Source organism: Quercus suber, unplaced genomic scaffold, assembly GCF_002906115.3.
Source record: "Quercus suber isolate HL8 unplaced genomic scaffold, Cork oak 2.0 scaffold_416, whole genome shotgun sequence".
NCBI lineage: Eukaryota > Viridiplantae > Streptophyta > Magnoliopsida > Fagales > Fagaceae > Quercus > Quercus suber.
The window spans coordinates 44,776-64,745 of record NW_027069867.1 but is presented as its reverse complement, the minus strand read 5'-3'; the positions used below and the strand labels follow the sequence as shown (position 1 = coordinate 64,745).

Genomic DNA, 19,970 nt, shown 5'->3' with positions numbered 1-19,970 from the left:
TGAGCGCAACAAAATAGTGATCTATTAATGTTTACAACTAAAGATCTATTGGTTTAACTTTTTTTTTTTCTTAGCCGGTTTCAGTTAGCTCAACTAGTAAAGTCTTTGATGGTTAAATAAAAAATTTGGAGTTCAATCTCTGCCTACACCAAAAACCGATTTGTGTCATGGTCTCATGACAAAGAGCACAATCGTTAGAAATGAACGTCATAAATTAAAACTCTCTAAAAAAAAAATAGAAAAAACTAAATAATTTAAAAAAATAAAAATAAAAATTAAAAAAAAAACCGTTAAGAGGTGAAAATGGGCCCAACATGTTATAGCAAGGCCGTGACCTAGAGTTGGGCCTCAAACCCCTTCCTGTTTGTACTTAGTAATCTTATCTTATCTTTTTCTTTTTCTTTTTTTGACTGAAAAGGTCGAAAAAGATGTTGAATCCTGTTCCCAAGAATATGGAAATGGTAGAGAGGAAGCCTTCGCTAGTTTTACACTTCATCACGTATCAAAAAAGACTTTGTACTAATTTGTTACCAAAATTAAATTAAAACAAAGCTATTCTTGGGACAGCCATTTTCTTCCCCTGTCTGCTGGTGTTGGATAGGCTAACTCATGTTTTTCCCATTTGATGTAATTCACCAAATGAAATAGTGATGACTTTTTCTTTAGGTGTATGTTGCTAACTTGTTTTGGCTTCGTCTCCTAATGCTTGCAATTTTCCAGCTGTGCCAAAACAGTAGTGCAATATGAAAACAAAATATCATTAATATAGAGCATTGGATAGATTCCTTCATTGGTTGAACAATAGCCCATGGATTGTTTCTGTAATTCAAGGAACATGCACCAACCTCATTTTTTATCTATTTGGAGTAATGATCTTCTTAGAATTAGTAATCCAGGTATGTAAATATTGTGTTAAAAAAATGTTTGTACCTAGAGGCTAACATGTAATAGCATTAATCTGCTTGCGATGTGCGTAAGTTTGAATCGAGGCCAAATATATGCCCATATAATTAATGTCCTTAATTATGAACTTAATTAAATTTGTGACTATATATGTCTTTGTAATTAATTAAACTTCTATAAACCCTTATGATCCATTTGGATTGAGGGAGAGGGAGGAAGAGTAAAGTAGAATAGAGTAGATTTGGCACAAAATTAGTTTATTTTTAGTGAACTCTACTTTACGCCCCTCTACTCTCCCTCATTCTCCCTCCATCCAAACAGACCATTAATTATTGAATCAAAGCCCATATATACAAATTGTATTTGGTGATGTAAAAGACTAAAAGTAAAACACAATTGTTAATAACGCTTCTCCCATGCAATTACGTTTGATGTATGTGTGTGGTTAGTATCCCTACTATGGTCTGCCCTGTGTACTCCATCATCAAATTCCTACAACTAGGAGACAATGCACCACCACCAGATTTGGGCTAACTTACGTAGCTTGGTGCTGTCAAGCTTTGGTTGCTCTTATTAACAATAGGAGACAATAGGCCACCCTCACATTTATGAAGTTTGGAGGCTTATCATTGAAAGTCCCTCTCACACACACACTCGGGTTTCATGTGACTCTTTGTGCATGCTAAATCTATATAATAACTAATAGCTGAAAATTTTGATTTTTTATTGATTGTTCCTCATTGCGCCATGTGACTACATAAATTAAAACCACACATACATTTAAAAACATGAACAATTGTGACTTTTCTTTATTCAATAGGCATATTTTCGGTTAATAGGCACATTTTCAACCAATAGGGGCATTTTCGATCAATAGGTACCTTTTGATTTTTTGTTAACCGCTCTTTATTGCACTACATGGCTACATAAATGAATCTATATATATATATATATATCGAATCATAAAATTCTGCCACATTTAAGTTAAAAAAAACAAAATGATACACTGCTTCACAAAATCACTGTTTCAATAGTTTCTTGTTTTTAGGGTTAGACTTGTGTCCAATTTCACTAGACACGATGAGATGCAAACATATGTTCAATTTTAAACACGTGTCCATATCTTAAAACACATATCTACATCTTAACGTGTCCAATAAAACTAACCTCTAAATACAAGTCTCTCCTACCATATTATTGATCAGCCGGCATTTACCAAAGATTTTTATCAATTGCTTTTCGTCTCCAAAAGTCAATGCTGAAATAGGAGCCGCCCATTTGTGGGGTTGGTATTAATTATATTCTACCTAGACCCAGACAACGCCGCATAAGGAACAGTTACCGTTGTCACAGGTCATTAGTGCTAATCCTATGTCAAATATGCTACATTATCTGTGTTGGCCGACGTCTTTCACACCTGACGTGTGAATTCTGACACAATCGATTCGAAAAGTGTTCTTTGCCCACATTTTATATATATTTAGTTATGTATACGTCAAGAATGTAACTTGTCTTGTTATACTTGACCACCGGGCTATGACCTGGTCTGCGCTAAAAGCTTGTTTGGACGGAGGAGGGATATGATTTAACGTACTTTGTTTGAATTTTTTTGTCAAGAGGGAAGGGAATTGAAAGGGGTGTGGTGAGGGTATCATACCCCCTTCTAATTTCGAGAAACTTTCATATTGTGTGGAGTTCACATGTTGGCGGCCCATCTTACAAGATACAGTTTTTTTAACCTCTCATTTTTAATACGTGATTCTGTCATATTATTATTATTATTATTATTATTATTATTTATGTTGGCTAATACTCTACTTGAGTATTTGTAGCGATAGCTTTGTTGGATATGTTACCAAGTATCTTACTGGCTAGTATTCTTAATTGGTACAGAGCATTACCACATTGGAGTGTGGTTTGATAGTAAAAGTCTTTATCCCAACACAGTTCAAGTAATAGTCTTAATAAAGCTTGTGTGGTACACATAATATTACTCATTACTATCACGTGACGTGAGTTTTACTAGCCCATACTGGACACCCTCTTTTTTCATTAAGCTAAAAATAAATAAATAAATAAATAATGGTACAGGGCATTATTGGTGAACATGTTTAGAAGGTTAATAATTTGTTTACTAATCATTGACCCTGTTTGGATTCAACGTTTTCCTGCGGCACGTTTTCTCCCTGCGTTTTCTCCCCTCTTTTTTTTTTTTTTTTTTTTGGGTAGGCAAGTGAACAGTAAAGGCACATGAATTCACTGTGCGGGAGAAAAAAATACTGTTCACGCACTGTTTATAGCACTGTTCACGCAATAAAAAATATTAAAAATGAGTCTCACAATACTATTCACACATTTAAAAATTATTTTGCTACAGTGTTTTCAGTTTTCAGTTTCAGCAACAATAAGCTCAATCCAGACGGACCCATTGTAGACACTACATGACTATTTGATGTAAGATCAAGCATTATTTTGAGTTGATATATCTTGCTGTATATTTGATTGCACTTTATTAATTGTTATCTTCATGTATCTCATACAGTGATGTGTTTGTTCATTTATTTCTGGAAAGACAAGTCTATTATTATGATTAATTTTGTGTTGGTCAATTCCATGTCAAACTTTCTAATGTAATTGCAATATTTCTGTTTATTCATTTTATTTGATTTGTAATTGTATTTAGGTTGAAGAGCTGAAAAAATAAGTTCAAAGTTTTGCATTAAGGAACTTGGTCGAGCAAGTTCATTCAGATTTGAAATTCTATGGCATAGAGAAGGTTGCTTGACAGTGGCTAGAAATCTAGATGGAGCTAGATTTCCATAACTTTTCATATAAGATTTTCCCAATTATTCTTGTAGCCACAACCAACCTCAATTATGTTCAATATAAGAATCAAAATAAAACCCTAAATTTATATAAAAGAAAAAAAAACCGTAATGGTGGGCAGTGGCTGCTTTTGTTTTATTATTTATCCAAAAAATAAAATAAAATTGATAGGATATGAATAAATAAAATTGTAGTAGAATTTGAATAGTTTCCCATATGTATTGTATATGTATCAACAAGGTAGGATGCATATTTTAAATAAATAAAAAAGACAAAACTTTGCCTTCTAACTCTCACATGCACCAACGCTACACCACCACCATATGTATAAATGTTATTACACGCCCTTGTTTAGGTTCTTATCAATGTGAATTGCCACTTTTAATATGAATAATGAACATGTTCACTTCATATTATTCTACTAATCAATCTGAGATTACAAAATCAAGTAGGAAACATCTAAACCATTCCCATATGGACTATACTTCTCCTCTTTTTCTTTTTTCTTTTTAAAATACCTATGGACTATATCACAACATTAATATAAAATTGATTGTTGATGATAGGAAATTTGTGGTTTTGATGGTCAGGAATAAGCTCTTCTTCTTGTTATTGATGAGAATTTTTTTTATAAAGTGGTTTTTCCAAGATCAAATGAGGGTTATATATATATAACATACATAGTAGTACAAATTACACCAACGTTAGAGAAAATTTTATTGATGAAATTGTTAATTATTAAATCAAAATTACAATTAAATCTAATGTTTTAATTGTAAAAAAAAAATTACAATTAAAATTTTCACATGTAGATTTTTCATACTAATAAACTCACTCACAAGTCACAACAATAACAATATTATAAAGTAGTGGTCATAGAGAGTTAGAGCATGAAAGATGGCAACATGTCTTTACCTCTGCATTTACTTTGAGAGCAACTCTATGGATACAACATTACAAAGTAGTCTTATGAAGTCCTGTACCCTCTTTACAAAATCTTCAATTTGCTGTGTGTGTCTTTTTGTGAAAATTTGAGTGAGTATGAAGGGTTTTGGCCTTGGTAGGGGTTTATATTTGTTGAAATTTTTGTTATATAATTTTAGTTGAAGTAGAATTTTCAAGCTCTTGAAACATATATCTAATAGAGTTTTACTTAAACTAAAATATTGTAACACTTGATAAGATAATTACATGTTGAAGAGAAATAATAAATATATAAGATATAAAACCTAAATTAAAAAGAAAAAGAAAATAATGGTGACTTGAAAAATTATGGAAGCTCCAGAGGCTTCAGTTTTATATATATATATATATATATGAGCCAAAATACCCAAAAAAACTCTAAAATGACTAAAATACCCCTTAAACTTCTAAAACAACCAAAATACATTCCAAATCTCTAAAATGACCAAAAATACCTTGAAATTTTGAAAATGACCAAAATACCCAAAAATCTCTAAAACGAACAAAATACCGTTGAAATCTCTAAAATGACCAAAATATCCCGAAACCTCTAAAATGACCAAAAATACCCCCAAAACTTTTAAAATGACTGAACTACCCTGAAAATATCTAAAATGACGAAAATACCCTCGAAAACTTTAAAATTATCAAAATACCCCTAAACCTATAAAATGACCAAAACACCCCTAAACCTCTAAGATAATTATAATACACCCATAATCTCTACAATGACTAAAAAACCCAAAGTATCTAAAATGAACAAAATAACCCAAAACCTCTAAAATGACCAAAAAATTCCCATACCTCTAAAACAACCAAAAATACCCTCAAAATATCTAAAACGACCAAATACCCTCGAAACCTTTATAGTGCCCAAAATATCCCCAAACCTCTAAAATGACCAAAATACCCCTAAACTACATAGATGACCAAAACACACTTGAAATCTTTAAAAGACCAAAATACACCAAAACAACTAGAATGACCAAAAAAAAAAAGAAATCTCATACCTACAAACTGACCAAAACACCCTTGAAACTTCTAAAATGAGCAAAATAAACTTGAAAAATCTAAAATGACCAAAACACACTAGAAACCACTAAAATGAGGAAACACACTCACACACAAGCACAAACCTTCTCTAAAATGACAAATATGCCCATGAAACTTAAAAATGACCCAGATACTCTCAAAACCTCAAAAATGACTAGTAAGTTGTATTTTTGGTCATTCTATAGATTTTAGGAAAAATTTTGGTCATTTTTAAGGTTTTAGGGATTTTTGGTCAATTTAGAGATTTTAAGGTATTTCTATCATTTTAAAGGTTTTGCAGGCGTTTTTTATTATTATTATTTTGATCATTTTAGAGGTTTTGGGCTATTTTAGTCATTGTAGAGTTTTATGGGTATTTTTTGTTAGTTTGAAGTTTTTTTTGGTGGGGGGGGGNTATATATATTCTTTATTTAAAATTTATTTTTCTTGATTTTAGAGATGCAAAATTACTAATAAATTTTTTACACTCAAGCTACGTTAACATTTCCTTTTCAATTGTTAAAATGGCTAATCCACTTAATCTAGGGATAAGTTGTAACTATAAACGTGTCAATCACAACATATAATGAAGGAAATAAAGTGTAGGTTATAGATGATGTAGAACAGACCGTCATGACCTTTTTGGGCTCTCAAGCGTGCCTAAAATCATTGTGTAAGGCAAAAAAGCACTAGAAGAAATCTTGGGCCTCGGAGTTGGAATCGTATGAAAATTGGCAGGCTGAAGCGAAACTTTCTTCTGAGCAATAGTCGTTACTTTGCCAAAAGGTACTCCTGAAATTGGCAAATTCCTCCATTTAGGACTCAAAAACTACAATTTTACCGTTTATAATAATTTTTGTTTCCTTAATCAGTATTTATATGTTTTGTAACCATTAAAGGCAAATGAGATTATTAATAAAATACAAACTTTTGTCGAATTATTTCTCTCGTAGATTTTAGTTTATTGCCTTATGGATTCAAGGAACCCCTCGTGGATTTGAGGTTTACTACCCAAAAACTAATAGTTTAGTTTCTGTTTTATCAAGAGAGTATCATGTGTGCCTTCTTGAAGCTTCTGGGACATCAACAAATAATGCATAATATGTAGTGTAGATAAGTTTGAGTCTTTGAAATAAAATTAAAAATCTCTAAAAAATAAATAGAAGTAGAGAAAGCCAACAACAACAACAACAACAACAAAAACAAAAGAGTGAATTTGTTCAACTAAAAGAAGCACAACAAGAATATAAGAACAAAAAAATAATAATAAAAGCTTACCTGAATATCAAAATAGAGTCGGCTCACATGCAGTACACCTACACTGAATCATTTGTTACAATGAAAACTATATTAAAATTAAAAAAGATGGAGAGCAATAAGGTGAGCAAGCCAATCTACTCGTGCCAAGCAGCTAACTTCGAGACAACTAAGGGCAAACTTTGAGCTAGAACTAATCAATTAGCATTAATAGTAAGTTCCCTAGGGGTTTTTTTTTTTTTTTTTTTTTTTCCTATGCTTGCTGGCTAAACAAAGTTGGCATTGAGATTTAAAAAAAAAAAAAAAAGATTTAATTTCTTCAAGAATTAAGATTGAAAGGTAGAGAGAGAAATTTTTTCCTCCTACCTTTTGTTATTAGAGAAATATATAGTCTCTCTTGGAAAATTTCAAGTAATGAACATTAGATTTTATTAATGAACTAATCTAAGTGCTCGTTTGGTTCTACTTTTTTGGGACCCAAAAGGGCCAAAACACGCATTTGTCAACCCAAAATGTGTGTTTGGTACAATTCTAAAACTATGCTTTTCAGTCCCATAGATGCGATTTTTTGCGTTTTTGTATTCCAACCCAAGAAATGCGATTCTAAATCACACAAAATACCATTAAGATATTTTTTTGTTTATCTCCAAATTACCCTTGACTTTCTCATGAACTCCACAAAATACACACAGAAAAATAAAAAGACAAACACAGAGAATCATAGCAACAGAAAATTGAACCTCCATTGGCAATCTCACTCTCAACAACCTAAAATGAATCTTTCGACATGGCTGAGGTTGAGTAACGAGAAGGAGCTCTGATGCACCAATCTAAATTCAATTTCGATTTGATTTTAGGGTTACCGAGAGAGAGAGAGAGAGAGAGATGTTGAAGGTTTGGGTGAAATTAAGAGAAATTACCTTAGGTCTCAATGTTTTTATATTGGAAGATAGGAGGTTGGGAATCTGAGAAGAGTTGCTTGTTTTTCGTAGAAGACATGTGTGAGTAGTGGAATTTAATGAAAAAGAAAAGAATAAAGAAGATCAAGGTGAAGAAGTGTGTGGCAATGGCTAACTATGTGGAGGAAAATAGAGAAAGGGGAAAAAGAAAGAAGGCAAAAGGTGAAGGGTTGGTTCTAATTGTGGCTGAGAAAAAATGAAAGGAAAAAAATAAAAAATAAAAATGGAAGAAATGTGTTAGGTTAGGTGTGGGAGCAAGGCTACAAATAAATTTTATAAAAACATGAAGAAGAAAATAATGTAAGTCGTGTGAAAAAAGGAATAAATTATATCAAAGTAATGCTATGTTCACAATATTTTCTCAACAAATTTTAGGTAGTACTTTATTATTATATATTCTGTAACCAAAAAAAAAAATTAAAAATTAAAAGACTCACAAGAAGCCATTAATAATCTTCCAAAAATAAAAAGATTCTCTTTTCAGCAGCTTTTACCAAAGGCTCTACATAAAAATAAATAAATAAAATAACCAATTTCATACTGCATTTTTTTAAAACCACCACTTTTTCAAAAAGCATAGTTTCAAAAAGATAAACCAAACTTACCCTAATATTAGTTGAGAATTTAATTTTGTGAGTTTTTTTTTTCCTCAACTTGATCTCTTCACGTGTTTTGGAATACTATGGGGCCTTAATCTTCTCTCCTCATGTTGTTTATTCAACTGCAAAATATTCTTACTAGAACCCACAAGGGCAGGGAATATTTTGTAATTAGTGTTTGTTTGTTTAGACCCCTTTAAAACAGATTGTATAAACCTAGTGAATTAGCTAAGTAGTTATTTAGGTTAATTATGAGATCTAAGTTGAACAGTAAAATATCATATCATGCATAGCAAAAAGAAAGAGACATAATGTCGAGGACGTTTTTTTTGACAATAGCCAAAAATGCAAGATTAGCCCAAATCTCCCATTGGGTTCTTTAAAAGTGATTATTTGTGGAGAGTCAAACCCAAAATTCCATGTATAATGAACAAAGGTTAATGGTGCTTTAATAAGAGAGAATTAAAATGCTAATAACAAAAATGCAGAAAAGTGCATAAAAACAATACGTTCGAAACTTTGACTCAGTCAATGAGAAGAGGAAATTGAGAGAGGTTGTGAGGAAGAGAGGAAAGGTTCCCCTATACCCATATTTCCACATCTAAACTTTAGAATTGTGAGAATATTAGTTGGCTAAATGGGCTTTTGGTCTCAAGTTTCAGCTCTGTGGGAGAAAACGTAGTTGGTTCCTTTTGAATCTGATTGGGGCCTTTTGTATTGAGCTTAGGGTATTCTAAGTGACTGTTTTTGGTTTCTAGAAGAGGCTTTGAACCCCAATGTATCAATCAAAGACGTTATGGTCAGATTTTATTTAATTGGTTAAGAGGGATGCCTTGCTTTTTGCATAATTTGGAAAATAAAGTAACCTAAATTCATGGGCTGATGTTTCCTAGACATGGTAGGTCCTTGGAGGCGGTATTTGGTTGTTGTAGTAGACAAGGCCAGCCACTTAGGGTTAGCTATGTGTTTTAGGCAAAAAAATGGTAGAGTAGAAAAGTTGAGCCACAGTCAACCAGAGCATAAAAGCTATTTTGTGGTGAAAATTTTGGATACAAGACCTCCTCCATGAGCCTGAGATATTACCAGTGTCCCTTGCCCACTTGGTAACACACACGGGTTGTCTCATGCAAAATATCTGAAAGAAACCAACCCATACCATCCAAACCACACTTTCTCAATTTCACTATAAGTTGCATGAGCTTAGCCTTGCTTAAAAGAATAAAATATACCATAATACATGAATTGAGCCCACAAGGAAGTTGAGATTGTAGAAAATGTGTCGCGAAAATAGGTATTAACACACAATAATATGATTACCTAGAAAAACTAATGAAACAAACTATTTCAAGGTAACAATTTGGGAGGATTTGACCTAACTATCCTCAAAGTAAACAAATCCACTAGAAAGAATTGAAGTTTACAAAAGATTTAACCCTAAATCTTGTGCTACCTCTAGTAGAACCTACTAACACGACCATAAGCAGCTCTGACTCCATGGACTCTTCTCTCTTGGATTTGTTAAACCCAAGCTCCAACGCTTATGACTTTGAAATCTCATTCAAAGGTTTAGATCACTAGTTGTTGATCTTGTAGTAGCAACTAGATTCCCCCAGCACTTGATTGTAGATCTTGTTCCAGTAGACACTTGTAGAGTTAGAAGGTTACAAAACCTCACAGATCTTATAGGAGTAACTCAGTAACTCACAAATCTTCCAAGTCTTCAAAATATAGTTACGGTTTTCTTTTTATACTTAGAAGTGTTAGACTGAAACCTTAAATGTTTTCACAAGGTTAGGCCTGATTTAAATTCTGCAAGAATTTGATTTTCTACGATTTTCGATTGGTCAGATTTAATTTTCGATCGGCCGAGCTTCACAAAACATGAACTCTCCTTTCTGCAGCTTAAATGTTTTTGAATCTTGATTTGTATAATCTTGAACAATGTCTAACACCTAATCTAGACATATTTTTGTTCTCAGTTTGCCAACATACACAAAATATGAATCTAAACAGTTAATCCTAAATCTTTAGAACCTAAAAATTAGTAATGATGTATTTCTAAAAAAAAAAAATAAAAAATAAAAAAGGGGCATTGGGCTAGGGTACTTTGGTCATTTTAGAGATTTCGGTGTTTTTATTTATTTATTATTGTCTTTCTAAAGGTTTCAAAGTTACTTTGGCCATTTTAAAGGTTTTGGACTATTTCAATCATTTCTTAGGTTTTAGGGGTATTTCTAAGTTTCGGGGGTATTTTTGTCCTTTTGGGGGGTTTTAGGGGTATTTCAGTCATTTTTAGGGGTATTTTGATCAATTGGGGGTTCCGTGGGTATTTTGGTCTTTTTCAAGTTTTAGGTTGTATTTTGATCATTTTTTAGGTATATGAGTATTTTGGTAATTTTTTAGGTTTTTGGGGTATTTTGGTTATTTTACCGATTTTAGGTATATTTTTGTTAGGGTAATTACAGTCCCTTCCCTGGAGGTTTGGGGAATTACACTCCACTCCAAACTTAAAGGGAAAAAAAAATTCTTCCTTCCCTTGAGATTTAAAGAAATTAAAACTCATATCCTTTTTGTTTATATTAGTAAATATTTTAAATTTCTATAAGAATCTCTTTACAAAAGTTTAATCATGATGAGTAAAAAAATAACTAATAAATTTAAAATAAAAATGCAAAATATTTCAAGCACCAAATTACTTTCTACAACAAATCTCTCCATATCCCGTTGAAAAATGAGAAAAAATAATAATAAACAAAATTCATACTTAATATTTTAAAATACACTTTAATTAAAAATTTTAAACAATGAATTTTAATACTGAAATGGAGGATAATTTTTGAAACAAGCCTTTAATAAAAGGACAGGTTAGTATATAACATTTTTAATATTAATTTTACAAAGTTTGGTTAATCGAATTTCAAGGGAGTGAAAGTGTTTTTTCTTTTCAATTTTGGGGTGGAGTCTCATGTCTCCAAAACCTCAAGAGAGGAGAAAGTAATTACACATTTTTTGTATATATTCATTGAATAGTGGGTAATTTGGTGGGTTGGGTTTAACTTGCTATAATTGGGTTGGGTTAGGTTTGGGTTATAATTAATTGGTTAAATGAGTTTTATGTACTCAACTCACTTATGCCCGATCCAAACCTGTCAATTTGACTACCCTAGCTTACACTGGCTTGTTGCTTGTATGGCTAATTCAATCGAGGTTTTGGATTGGTTTTGAATCCAAGGGTCAATTGACTTGATTGGTGAAAATATATTTTTTTTCTTAAGAGACTTTATTATTTGGGAGAGTCTATGGATACAAAAAAATTGACAAAAAATTTCACATCTAGTAGATGTAGCAAAATATTAGTTGTAAATAAAAAAATAATGTCAGTAATGGGTCTAGATAAGAACTTGTAAAACCTTGCCAACTCAACTATTATAAAAAATTATATTTGAATTTGAAAAATACTTTCTATTATCTAGACACAATTTACAATTTTATTGAAAATTGTACACTTAAAATGTATCGCCAACACAAAACAAAAAGAGAGACCCGTTACGACTATAACAGATCAGCATTGAGGGTCTCAACTACTTTGACAGGAAATTAAGTGTAAAAGATTCAAATATTAACTCGACTTGTTTTATTTTAATCGTCATTTTTCTTTTCAATGTAGCCTTTGTCAAGCAAAGATGTGGAACTTGAGCGTTAATCCTTTTTTTATTGGGCTTGTCTTGTCTCTTTCTTTAGAAAATTTTGTTTCTTTTTTTTTTTTCTATTTTTTTTTTTTTGCTATTTATTTTACTGTAGTTAGGCTGTATTTATTGCCAAAAAACCCATTCTTTACTTTATAAAAATGTAATGTCACAAAAGATAACAGAACAGGATAATAATATTGAGTTTTACTGGTAATCTTTTTAAAATTAAATTCACATGGTATATATCTGTCCATTCACGATTATGCGTTATTTTTATTTGCCAAAGTGTGGATATTTTCATTTGCAAGATTGACAAAGCTGAGCGAGGTTTCTAAACTTATTTCAGTGCGAGTAACTAGAGAGAAATTGTATTCTCAACTATGCAAGTTAATTCCGAAAAATAATGTATAAAAAAGAACCAACAAAAAGAGGACAATGATATATATAAACTTCTCCATTAAAATAAAAACATACTAAAGTAATTATTACCTTCATAAGTCACGTACTCCATTTGAAACAATGACATTTTAAGTACCGCTATCTGCTTTCCCACATGGCCAAAGGATTGCTTATTCCATGATTCTAGTGACCTTTGGCACTCCTCCAAACATGCCTCTAAAGGCCAACCCGAGACCCTGTTTTGCCCTCTTTCCCATGCTTCCTCCACCACATTATTACACTGCTAATCCTCAAGCCACATGGACTCAAAGCGAAATAGTTTTGATCGTTGTCACTGTCGTCTGGGAGACCTAGCATCCTTGAGCACTAAAATGCTATGATCCGAGGTCAAGTTGGACACATGAAAAAGCTTCACCAATGGGAACATCATTGCCCAATCCATGGACACCAGAGCTCTATCCAATCTTTCATGAATCCAACCACACTCCCTAATCTTCTGCTCCAAGTATATTCCAAGCCCACATAGCCCATGTCCCTCAAATAACACCTATTAATTGCCTCACGGAAGCCCCTCATCTAACCATCAGGCCTCACCCCACCCCCATCTTTCTCTCTAGGATACATAATCTCATTGAAATCCACCATGCAAACCCACGGCAGATTGCTTCTGTGACTTAAAATCCAAGCTCTTGAATCCATGAACATCATTGCTATGGACTTAGAATCTATCCATGCAATGAAAATGGAGCTGAATAGGTGGCTTGGCATTGAAGAGGAAATGTGGCATCAGAGAAGCCGAAATAGCTGGTTAAAGGCTAGAGACAAGAACACTACTTTCTACCACACATAAGCCTCGAATCGGTATCAACGGAACACTATCAGTTGGGCCCTTGATTCTATTAATGTAGGTAGATTATTTTGAACAACTTTTCTTTTCCTCATAGCCAAGGGTGGAGCCAAAGCTGATTGACGTAGTGCATTCAAAAGTCACTGATCGAATGAATTCTTTACTCACCAAAGATTTTCAGGCTGTGGAGGTGGAAAAAGCTCTAAAGCAAATGCATCCTTTAACGGACCCCGATCTGGATGGTATGCCCCCTTTATTTTATCACCACTTCTGGCCTATTGTTAAATCCATTGTCATTCACACAGCACTTACTTTTCTAAATCATGGTAGAGCTCCCCCAAATTCCATGACACTCACATTGTACTTATTCCTAAAATAAAGAATCCGAAAAAAGTTACTGATTTTAGACCAATTTCTTTATGTAATGTGGCTTATAAAATTGCATTTAAAACGGTAGCAAATAGAATGAAATTGGTGCTGTAGGATATTATCAGTGAGAATCAAAGTGCTTTTGTGGCAGAACGTCTCATCATAGACAATGTTTTGGTGGCTTATGAGGTGATGAACCATATCAATAAGAAAAAGAAGGGCAAATGTGGTGAAATGGCAGTAAAGTTGGACATGAGTAAGACATATAATCGTGCTGAATGGGAGTGTTTGCAACAGATCATAAGGAAGCTAGGCTTTCATGAGAAATGGATTAGCATTGTGATGCAATGTATGTCTTTGGTGAAGTATGCTATTCAAATCAATGGACAACCTTGCGGCCAAATCCGACCAACCCAAGGGCTTAGGCAAGGTGACCCTTTATCGCCTTACCTTTTCATCATTTGTGCTGAGGGTTTGTCTGCTCTTCTCCATCATGCTGCCCAAAGAAAAGCTATTAGAGGTGTGGCTGCTTCAGCTAGAAGGCCTAGAATATCCCACCTATTTTTTACCGATGATAGCTTGGTGTTTGGAAAAGCATTTGTGAGCGAAGCTACGGAAATCCAAAGGATTTTCAAAGTCTATGAACTTTCATCGGGTCAACAATTAAATTGCACTAAAACTTTCCTGTATTTCAGCCTAAAAACTGATGTGGGAACAAAGAAGAGAGTGAAATCCATGTTTGGTGCCCAGGTAATCAAGCCTCATGAATCCTATCTCAATCTGCCATCTCTAATGGGGAGGTCTAAGAATAATACTTTCGCTTAACACAAGCAGAAGGTGGCAAACAAAGTCTCGGGTTGGAAGGAAAAATTACTTACACATGTTGGAAAGGAGATTCTGGTTAAATCAGTAGCCCAAGCCATGCCTGCCTACTCGATAAGTTGTTTTTTGCTTCCCAGTAAATTATGAGAGGAGCTAACTGGAATGATCAGACAGTTCTGGTGGGGGCAGATGAAAAATGAGAAAAAACTAGCTTCGCTGAGTTGGGACAAGATGTGCATGCCGAAGGAAAAAGGACGATTGGGTTTCCACGATTTAAAAAGCTTCAACCTGGCTCTTTTGGTTAAGCAGGGGTGGCGGCTGCAAAACAAACTCCACTTCGCTGTTTAGCCAAGTATACAAAGCTAAATATTTCCCAAGGTGTAGTTTTGTCGAGGCTGAGTTAGGTCTGAGGCCTTCGTATGCTTTGCGAAGCCTAGTGGCTACTCAAGGGGTTGTCTGAAGAGGCATGAGGTGGCAAGTGGGGAATGCTACTAGAATCAGCGTGTGGCGTGATAAGTGGGTTCCTAGGCCAAGTTCGTATAAGGTGTTAACGCCAGTGAGGCCAAATGTGGAAAATGCTCTGGTTTGTGAACTATAAACATAGCATCTAGCGAACGGAATGTGGACAAGCTCAAAAGCTGGTTTTAACCTGAGAATAGGGAGGCAATTTTGAGCATTCCTCTGAGCACAAATGACACCAATGATTGATCAGTATGGGCAAAAAATAGAAGTGGCAAATTCACTGTAAAAAGTGCATGTGTGTTGGCTTTGGAGGAGCAGCAACACTAAGCTTTGGGGGATTGCTTAAACGGTTTGACCCGCAAAAAGATATGGAAGGCTTTATGGCACCTAAATATTCCACAGAAAATTAAACACTTTGCTTGGAGGGCGGGTCGGGACATTCTCGCTAGAAAAATGAACCTCACAAAACAGAAAATCACTCCGAGTGGTACTTATGAGTTCTGCGGAAAGGAGGAGCAAACTGTCAGTCATTTGCTTTGGTTTTGTGATCACGCTAAAGGGGTTTGAATGGCAAGTAAATTGGTTTCATTTGAAATCTCTCTAAGATGGAGTTTCTTGGATGTGGTGAACTTTCTGAGGTGGGAAGATAACAATCCTGGGCTGCTTGAGAGGGTCGTCTCGATCTGTTGGGGTATTTGGAAGAATAGGAACGTGCTCCGCTTGGGTGGTAAAGGACAGGCAGGTCTTAAGGAATGCCATACATTTGGTTGATGAGTTTCATGTAGCAAATGAATTAAAATCTAGAAATCGGGTTGAAGCTTCTCCTATAGTGGTTTGGCAGCTACCAAGCTGTGGTCACTACAAAGTAAACATTGATGGGGCCGTATTCTCAAATAGAAAATATGCAGGCGCTGGTGTAATTATCAAGGATGATACTGGAGATGTGGTTGCAGCGCTGAGCAAGAAGTGGAAATGTCCCTTGGGTGCTGTTGAAGCCGTAGCAAAAGCCTTGGAAGCCGGTGTTAATTTTGCCAGGGACGTGGAGGTTAGAGACGTTGAGTTTGAGACTGATTCGCTAGAGGTTTATAACGCAGTACAAGGGCTAGCACCCTCGCCAGCTTCAGTGGCAACCGTGTTAGCTGGACTTATGGACCATGCCTTGGCTTTTAGACAGTAGAAGTTTTCTCATACCAAAAGGCAAGGAAATGTCCCTGCTCATGTGTTGGCCCAACACGCAAAGGATGTTGAGGACCATGTAGCCTAGTTGGAGGAATGTCCTAGCATCTTAGAGCACGTGTGTGCTTAGAACATTCTTATATTTGATCTATTTGTTTGTTAATAAAAATTCAGTATTTCTCATAAATAAATAAAAAAAAGAAAAGAAAAACGAAAAAACAATGACATGACCCGTTTTTTACAAAAGTCTAAAAAAAAAAACTGTTTTTAGTCAATATTTGTCATTTGATGATGAGGCGTAAAAGGTTGGCATGCTTTGTCAAACGTGCGCAACATATCCTTGACACAAATGCACATAAAAATTTGGATGCTGAAGACTAGTAATAGTAATGCGATGGCCCATCTGAGCTTCAAGTGATTTATTAAGTTGCGAAATTCTTGGTTCAAAAGCAAATTGGAGTGTCAGAAATTGGTCTCAAATTCATTTTCATCTGACCATGTAACCATGAATTTAAAACGATATTGTTGACTGTTCGTACCGTACCGCACCAGCAAGTACTTAATGGTTAGTAATCATTTCTTTTCTTATCAAAAAAAAAAAAGTAATCATTTCTTTTTGTCTTTTTTTTTTTTTCCAAAAATTGATTCTTGCATTTATTTTTCCCAAATGCCTTAAAGTAATGTTTTCCTCATATGTCAGGGCTAGAAAGAATAGGAGCTTATTTTCATGGTAATGACTACTACGAGAATTCATCAAGAAAAGACAATTATTTATAATGCACATGTCGAATGAAGCATGTAACACATTGTGAATAGTACTTATTAAACCCATGACCGCACTTTCGTCGCAACATCAGTTTTGTCCCCTTTTCGTACATGATAATGTGCGAAAATTGATTTAATAATATTGTCATCTTCCATTTGACCACTATTTCGAATCAATATTTTTGACTGACTCTGGCTATGTTATAATCTGCATGTGCTTGTTTGTAAATTTTCTATCGGTGACGGTTTTGTTTTCTGTCTTTGTATAACGATGACGTCGATGAGGGACCACCAACAGGAATACTGGATGGAACTTGCTTGGACATGAACTGATGTTTGAGGTAACGTAGCTTTGCCAAAACTTGATCTCAACCTCACTTACCAATCACACATTTATGGTACCGTGGAAATTTGGCTTATGCTGCTGCATGTAACACATTCTAAGGAGTACGGACTACCTATTCATCCATTAATTTATTAAAAGCCCATTTCGTTGCAACTTCAGATTGGCCCCTAGTGATCATTGTATAAATAATGTGCATTTTTCAACTCAAAATTTTTGTATAAATGTGCTACTTAGAGCTAGGGAATTACTTGATCTCAAAATTTTTATTTTGAGAGAGAGAGATGGTGAGAACTCCCTTCTATGATAAAAATGGACTAAAGAAAGGTGCATGGAGTGTAGAAGAAGATAATAAATTAAGAGCTTATATTCAGAGATTTGGCCATTGGAACTGGCGGGAACTTCCCAAATTTGCAGGTATTTAAGAAACTATTATATTTTGAAGCTGATAGTAATCAATCCAAGCACATTTGTAGTTTTTCTATATAAGAAAAAGAGAGAAAACACTATATTTGTATCATTAGTGGTCATCATGTTTACTGTCTCATGAAATGTTTAACTAATTAAGGCTGTCTAATTACTCAGCTTCTCTCAAATTAATAAAAAATGAACATAGTGTTTAAGCACTTCTAGTTTTTATTTTATGACAAAGAAAACTATTCTGTGAACATTTTCCTTGACTTTTATTGTTCATTTTTATGCATGATTCAACTTTATCAACTATCATTGTCTTCCACTCTCTGTAATACTTTTCTTTCCCTAGAAAATCCAAATATATAAAATAAAAATAAAAAATTAAATGGAATCTTGTGGTATTGTATTTCATGCTAATCATCCTTTTTGGTTGTACATTGGTTTACAGGTTTATCGAGGTGTGGGAAGAGTTGCAGACTGCGATGGATGAACTACCTCCGGCCAGGTGTAAAACGAGGAAACTACACAGAAGAAGAAGAGCGTATGATCATCAAATTGCATGAAGAACTAGGCAATAAGTACGAACTTAAAACTTTCAAATTCTTCAACAAGAATTTGACTTTGTAGATGAACATAAGTTTATATACAAAATCTCCCCTTCTTTCCATGCGCTTTTGCTTGTTCACATGTTTTCATACTCGATAACAAATATTTATGAGCTAACATACTTCACGCATGCCAGTCATTTTGAAGATTTTAGCATAAACATGTAGGCATGGTGAAACTCATAAGCATCTTATGTTTGCATTAAATTTGTCTGTAAGTAACAAAGATATGTGACCATAATTAGTCAGCTTTTCTTTGAAATGATTCAAAATTAATTCTTCGATGAACTTATATATAAACCCTTGTATTTGAGTTAGATTTAATGTATATACAGGTGTTCCAGTTTTGCTAATAGGTGTTGTTACTTGATCTTTGCACTCTATTCACTTGATGCAATTCAATCTTCTCATTTATCCAAAAAAAAAAAAAAAAAAAGACCTCCATATAAACTCCATGTATTTTTCTTTGTAGATGGTCTATGATTGCAGCAAGCTTGACAGGAAGAACAGATAATGATATAAAAAACCACTGGCACGCTCACCTGAAGAAGTGCACCAAGAATAATCCTACCATATCCAAGATGAAAACCCTGTCCAATGAAGCTTACCAGCATGATGCTGATCTAGCTAGGAAAACGGAAACTGACAATTATGTAAGCAGTTCTCCCTCCTACCAAGTTATGGAGAGCTCCCAATTACCCCTAGAAACATCTTCCATTGAATTCCCCTCCTTGAGTTTTGATAATGCTCCTTTATTTGGCATAAACTGGATTGCAGAAGATAATCTCACTACATTGGAAACACTTCTTGAACAATCGTTCAGTGACTTTTGGACTAAGCCCTTTATAATGGACGATATCTACATCCATAATAAATATCCAGTTTACTTGGCAGAGGGAGGATTTTGTACATCTCAACCATGCTATAATGAAGGCATAGATTCCATCTACAAGGCTATGCATGATGTCAAGAACTACCAGGGAATTAATGAAGACCCATATTTGCTGAACTAGTGTTGGGACATTTTCATATTAATTGAATAAATGAAATATTTATCAATGTGCGTTTCACAACCGATTAAAAGTTCACTTTTTGCTTAAATTATCTACTATTTGCGAGTTCCGTGTTATTTTTTGATTGAAAATAAACTAACCTTTAGTTTTATCTCTCATATTTATGGAATAAATAAGCTACCAAAAATAAGCAAGAAAATTGGTTCCTACATTAACAAAGAGTGAATTTACATTAAGTTATAATTGATGATGTTATTAGCTTAAGTACATGACCCATGAAATAGGCACAATCCACACATAGGGAGGTGAAACGTTGGAGTTTCCAATCCAATTCCATTTTCCCTTGTAATTTCAAATTAATTTTTTTTGTATTTCTATCGACAAGATATGATAATTGTATTGTCTCAAATTCCTTTTGTTTTGGTGGAAAATAGTTTCCTTGAAAACACATTGTTTGTGGAAAATGTTTTCCAAAAAACAGTGACTAATTTTATGTGTATTGTTGCGACTCTGAATATGATCTTGAA

General features: G+C 34.0%; 1 protein-coding gene across 1 annotated transcript; it reads left to right on the top strand.

The window, feature by feature from the left end:
* The first annotated feature begins 17,651 nt into the window (after positions 1 to 17,651).
* Positions 17,652 to 19,489, top strand: LOC111984698 (transcription factor MYB13). Its single transcript, XM_024016311.2, has 3 exons — positions 17,652 to 17,828; positions 18,274 to 18,403; positions 18,903 to 19,489. Exons 1-3 carry the CDS (start codon positions 17,696 to 17,698, stop codon positions 19,441 to 19,443), a joined length of 804 nt encoding a protein of 267 aa, XP_023872079.1. The 5' UTR covers positions 17,652 to 17,695; the 3' UTR covers positions 19,444 to 19,489.
* The last annotated feature ends 481 nt before the right edge of the window (positions 19,490 to 19,970 follow it).

Excerpts from the sequence above, each read along its gene's own strand:
- LOC111984698 (XM_024016311.2), top strand. The coding sequence starts at position 17,696 with ATGGTGAGAACTCCCTTCTATGATAAAAATGGACTAAAGAAAGGTGCA. Across the intron at positions 17,829-18,273 it reads GGAACTTCCCAAATTTGCAG|GTTTATCGAGGTGTGGGAAG; the intron begins GTATTTAAGAAA and ends ATTGGTTTACAG. Across the intron at positions 18,404-18,902 it reads CATGAAGAACTAGGCAATAA|ATGGTCTATGATTGCAGCAA; the intron begins GTACGAACTTAA and ends TTTTCTTTGTAG.